Below are 5,961 nucleotides of genomic sequence, written 5' to 3' on the forward strand. Positions count from 1 at the left end.
GCAGCGCTACGACAGCTTCCGCGGCAGAGTGGACGCCGGCGGCTGGCGCGCGACGCACTGCGACCTGCGGCGGCGCTTTATCGAACCGTTCGGCGCCGAAGTCTTCCTGCACACGTGGGCCGGCGCCGAGGCGGCGGCCGTCGTGCGCGCCTACGCGCCCGTCGCCGCCGTCGTCGAGCTGCAACGCAACTTCAGCGGCTATTACAAAAGCCTCGTTGCCGTCGACCCCTGCGACGCGGCGCTGGTGTCGACGGGCCAGCGCTGCCCCGTGACGCTCCAGAACAAGTTCTCTATGTTCTGGTCCCTCCGCGAGGCCGCGCGCGTCATGGCCGAGCACGAAGACGCGCGGGGGAAGCGGTACGCGTTCGTGCTGAACACGCGCTTCGACGTCCGCTTCCGCGGCGCGCCGCTCTTTCTCGACCGCGCGGCGCTCGCGCCCGGCGGGTTCTACGGCGTCGTGCACCCGGCGACGCCGGGCGTGCACCCGCGCGAGTTCGTCGACGACAAGCTCTTCGGCGCGGGTTCCGAGGCCGCGCGCGCCGCGGGCGGCGTCTTCGACCTGCTGCCGGACCTCGCCGTCGCCGGCGCGGCGCCCTTCGAATTCTCGAACCACTTGAACCTCGAGCGCGGCGTTCTACGGTTGCTCGGCGACGACGCGGGCCGCCGCCTCTGCGACGCGCTGCGCGAGGGCGGCGACGTGTGCGCCCTCGGCAGCGTCTCCGAGCTCTACCGCGACGGCGACGGCGGCGGCGTCCGAGAGTCTGCGCAACCGTATAACTGTAAAGAATCTAAGTCCCGTATATTAAGTGCCAGTGAGCTGTTGCACTGGTGCTCAAAACCCCATGATCCGTATGCCCCTTTCCAAGGGCATTTAATTCCGCTACTTCGCCCCGCAGTTGCACTGGCAAGCCTGCCGGTGTGCTCCTTGGACACGTGTAGAAGAAATGGCGTATAGAGGACGGTGAGTTACTTTACCGTGGCGACGTTGATCTCAGGTACGTCCCCAAGAGCTTGCGTAAGAGAGTAGTACCTGGCGTACCTGGTTTAGGCTGCCAACTATCCAGCAGGTGCACTGTCCGGCGACTGTGCAGTTAGCTCGTACCCAACAGTAGTGCAACCTCGCTGAGCCTGGTGCTATCTGGCACGTCGCTGTGACGCTAACCAGACAGACACCACAGACAGCGCTGCGCTCTCTATGCTTGCTTGGCAGTCACTCCTTCAGTTCGCTGTCTATAAGACTTGAAACTGGATTGGAATGAATTAAGGAAGGGAAGGGAAAACTAGCAGGATACGCGGTAGGAGCGCAGTGGGGATAAGGTGCACTGCAACATCAAGATGCAGTTCACTGAAGATGAAGGTAGAAATCTCTCTATCTCTCTACTCAGCCACATTTGAAAGCGCGATATTATTAGGGGTACAATAGTAGACTAACTTACTAACTGTTAAGCCAAAAGTTGAATGTGGCGTAATGATCATTAGTCCGGCTAAATAGCCTAAATCACGAGAGTTAAATGTACTAACCCATTAAATCTGGCGGCCAGCGTAAAAACTCTCTCTCTCCCAGTGTCTAAATCAGCCCGATTTAAGGAGCCTGTCGGCAGGACAATTAAGCCGGCGGCTGGCAGCGTTGGTGCCGTGCTCGGCGCCCCGCTCGGTCTGTGGACCATGTCGCCTCTCGGGCCCCGCAGCGAATCGCTCCGGAAAGGCCATCGGTCGAAGGTGACCAACTTTGTTCGCGTCGGGGCAGCCCGTGGATGACGAGAACGGCCGTAAACGGCGAGCGACCGATGGGGGGCCAACTTCGCGCTGGGGTTCGAGCTGGCGGCGCGAGTGCGAGGCCACACCCCCTCGATTGACCTTCTCGAGCGGCTCGCGAAGGACCGCGCCGCCAGCCTGAAACATACATTGCGCGGTGAGCACCGTGTCGCCCGCGGCGCCGCGCGCCTCCCGGAGGCGGTGAGGTGATCTCGATCAAATCGGCTCGAGTCGAAGAGCTGCCGCGAGGGCATCTGGTCGCCCCCATGACGAACGATTCCCGACGCTCTGTGGCTCGAAGGCGACCGAAACTCGGTCGGGGGGCAGCTGCCGCGCACCATTCCACCCCCTGACGCTGCACGTTTGCGTCGCCTCGCAATCGTCTGGATGCCGCGTCTTCGCAGGTGCCTCGTCCACATGTTTGCGGACCTCAAAGCCACTGGGATCGTTGCACGTCGCTGCATATTTGCGGAGCGCGGGGCGCTCTAAGATGGACATTCCATCGGCTTCCGCCAAATAGTGGCACGAGCGTTGCCCTGCAGATAGGCCGCAGGGCGACATTGAAGCGGCGTAAATGGATACAGATTTAACTCTGCGGGTTTTGCCGGCGAGTGGCTCGCTATCCGGTTTGATGGTCGAGCTCGGCTTAAAAATATTTAACTTTTGGCTTTACGGCTGTAATTACGATGAGGAATCCGCGCAAAGGGCAGCCGCTCTGGCAGACCTAGCTGCAGGGTAATGCCAGGGAGGTGTTACATATCCCGCCGCTTCAACCTCGGACCTCAACACAGCTGCTTGCCCTGTCACGGTGCCAGAATTGAAAGAGATGTGTAAAGAGAATGGTATTACGGGCTATAGCAAACTTAATAGGAACGCATTGATAGCTAAACTCTTCAGTGAACTCTGAGCCAGGTAGCACCAGGCTCAGCGAGGTTGCACAGTCGTCGGACAGTGCACCTGCTGGATAGCAGCTTGACTGACGTCATAGCGACGTTAGGAAGCTAGTAAACTATCCTAACTTTCTACACGTGGACATATATTACCTATCTTTTTTTTTGATACGGAACGCAGTGGAGTAGATTTTTTCTGCCACAGTGCGCCCGCGGAGATTCGCATTAAACACTGCCCGGGGTCGTAATCTTGCTAACACTATGGAACCCGACGGCCAGCCCCTAATCCAACTATATCATTTTGATATCTTAATCATTCCTCAACATCAGCGTCCGGGCCACAGCAATCTCAGTTAATCGAGCCATGTCAAAACTCAGCAATCTCATATAATCGAGCTATGGACGATCCCTGGGGTGGGCCCTAACCAGGCTCATGATCACTTCAACTGCTCCATATGCAACAAAATAGTAGAATTTTGAGTTCATCTGTGTGGCGCTAGCAATGGCTTGCTACAGTTGGTTCGGCAACCCGCTGAATACCGGTTCTGGCATCAAATGTAATCAGGCGATTCAGACTTCACTGCGATGGCAGTGTGATCGCGATTATGCTTCCACGATTGCGTGCGACAAGTCGAATGTGAACGAACCTTTTGGTTACTTCTTTACTTCGACGACATTCCGCAAAGAGGCTCGAAAGAAAAGCAAAATTTTATTTTATGACTCTCTGACAGGAAGATTTTTATTCGAAGCACCGAATGGTCGCACCATGGGTGAGTTTTTGGATGAAAGTACAAGAACTGGGTGGTTAGTATTTTATGAGGAAGACGTCTTCCAAAAAAACGTACGTGTTGTGTCTGCTGGTGTTTACAAGGGATTGATTGTGTCCGTCGACGGCACGAAACTAGGTGTAATTCAACCGATCGGTAAACGATTGCGATATGTAGTGAATATCATGAGTATTGCTGGGAACTCTGTTGGAAATCACACTGGCATCGTTCGAAGAACCCCCGAAAGTTGGTGCTCTAATTTCCAGAGTGTGTACTTTGGAGGAGATTGTCCATTACTGATACAACAAGACTTCATCGGTGTTGAACAGTCTCCTCCTTTCTCACGCAGTATAGATTCCGTGACTGCGAGAGTTGGCTACGCCGCTGGATGGTCACTGCCAAAAGAAATGACCATATGTCATTATGGTGGACCAATGGGGAGCTACTACGTCGATCACGGCTTTACACAGGTGGTCGAAGTCCTTGTGGACATAAAAAGTGCTGCTGGCGGTGAGCAGTTTAGAGCTCTAATTGATGCTTACTTCGAGCACCTGGTACCGCGCGAGATGGCGGTGGGATCCAGGCGCAATACCATAGGAGTACCTGGAGGGATACATGGCTCTTACAAAGAGATCCTTTACTCAGCAAATACAACACGCACGCCTCTTCTTCCAGCTGCTGACGACTTGCTACTCCAGGGTGGTGGTGACTTGCGAGTCCTTCAAGACGGCGTTATCTACGTGTACAATTCAAATGAGTTTCCGTTTTTCATTGGCGAGCGATTCAGTCAGTGGCATGGAAACTCTACGCAGATTAGGGCGGAACCAGTATGCGGTGATCCAGGTGCTACCGGGGGCTCTAATCTTGGTGAATGTGGAGCCCTACCTCGTTTGGATACGCCCGTGGAAATACAGATCGATAATGCCAGCATCTATACTTTTTCACCATCCAATCTAAATGTATCTGCTGTGGATGACGTTCCTGAAGACATGACGTCGAGCGTATCCCATGAAGGGAACTCTAACTTCTCCCCTTTCTTGGCTTTGTTTGTGCTTGGGTTGGCGCTCTTGTTTGTGGGAATTACTCTCGCAGCCTACCGTCGCGTGCGCAAAAAGTTAATCTCGAGGTTTGAATTAAATGGCGCTTCAGCACTTTCTGATACGGCTGCGCACGTGACGGACCACCCCGACCACACTGAATTCGACACTATAAACTGCCATGTACCATGATCATTGCCTGAAGAAAGTCCCGAACGGAGGCATGAAGTGAACCCGGTCAAGGAGCATCTCTCCTGGGTCAGCATGATCAAACTTTTGAAGGATGATGAGAATTATGATGATGGTGAGGGCTTGGGGTTAGTGTTAGAGTTTAGGGTTCCTAAAACCGCCGTTCTCCCCCGACCACGCGGCGGGATATTAAAAATACCTATTCCGCGTATCCTCGTACAAAGGCAAAGCACCATGTCTGATAGACAGCGGTGCAGAAACTAGTGCAATGAAAAGTTCAGTTTTCATGACAGCATGTGCCCACGCGTCTATCGGAAAACCAGTTGCACAGTCGCCGGACAGTGCACCTGCTGGATAGTAGCCTGACTGACGTCATAGCGACGTTAGGAAGCTAGTAAACTATCCTAACTTTCTACACAAGTAGGCGACTAAGCCAACATATATCCACTGCACTGTGAACCTAAAGCTAAGTAGGGGAAGTATACCTTGATGGGCAATTCCCGCTACATCCTCATCGCTAACGCTGAGCATAAAGTAGCTTTCTAGTCAATCAAGATAATAATTTGGCATAAAGGGTAAGTTGAGTGAGCCTCAAGGCCCACCCCACTACCCTAGTTTACTAGCTAAACTCCCTCTCTCTAAAATAGGTTCGGCTGGCCACGGGGAGAAAGAATTTCGCCGGCGGGCTGCTTCAGCAGCGCCGGCCAGATAAGAGCATAAGGAGCGAGTATCGACTGAGCTGCAATAATAAATAACAGCTCATTCTCTCTCTCTCCTCTGGGCGCTACTTTCCTGGCTAATCGAAGATTACCTGTACAAAGTAGCTTTCTAGTCAATCAAGATAATAATTTGGCATAAAGGGTAAGTTGAGTGAGCCTCAAGGCCCACCCACACGAAGTCCCCGAAAGGATCAATCGACGTACCTCTGACCTCGTCCTCCTGTGAGAACTTGGTCAGTCCATGGCGCATCACCCGGGTCCAGTGGATAAGCATCTAGACACGCGGGTGACAGCCGGTCTGGAGAAGGGAAGCTCGACTGGCCATAGTAACCAGCCCCGCCCTCGAGTGCCAACAATGTGGCCACCTCCAGTTCTTTCTAGGTGTCTCCTGACCAACACTGTGGTAGGTTCCAAGAAAGAAGTAGCTGCAATCGCGACTGGCGCCACACTGGGCGCCGTCCGGGTGCAGACAAAGAAAAGAGGATAACGGATCACTGAGAGTCACCGTGCAATCTTCCAACACTGTGGAAGCCCGGTACCCTAACCGCTCCCGCGCCAGCTTCCGCTAATGGGAAGCGCGGCGAATCTCGAGGCCAACGCTGTG

The 5,961-nt window shown here is 54.1% G+C and overlaps 1 protein-coding gene across 1 annotated transcript in view; it reads left to right on the top strand.

Annotated features, from left to right (window-relative positions):
• AURANDRAFT_67934 (hypothetical protein) overlaps positions 1 to 2,244 on the top strand; it is a gene marked incomplete at both ends in the record, with an annotated part of 4,702 nt that extends 2,458 nt beyond the window's left edge. The window contains 2 exons of the mRNA XM_009043510.1: positions 102 to 759; positions 2,160 to 2,244. Coding sequence (XP_009041758.1) covers positions 102 to 759; positions 2,160 to 2,244 — 743 coding nt within the window. The remainder of the gene's footprint in view (positions 1 to 101; positions 760 to 2,159) is intronic.
• Between the last annotated feature and the right edge of the window lie 3,717 nt (positions 2,245 to 5,961).

The sequence above is a fragment of the Aureococcus anophagefferens genome (assembly GCF_000186865.1).
Source record: "Aureococcus anophagefferens unplaced genomic scaffold AURANscaffold_56, whole genome shotgun sequence".
In the NCBI taxonomy this organism is placed as follows: domain Eukaryota; class Pelagophyceae; order Pelagomonadales; family Pelagomonadaceae; genus Aureococcus; species Aureococcus anophagefferens.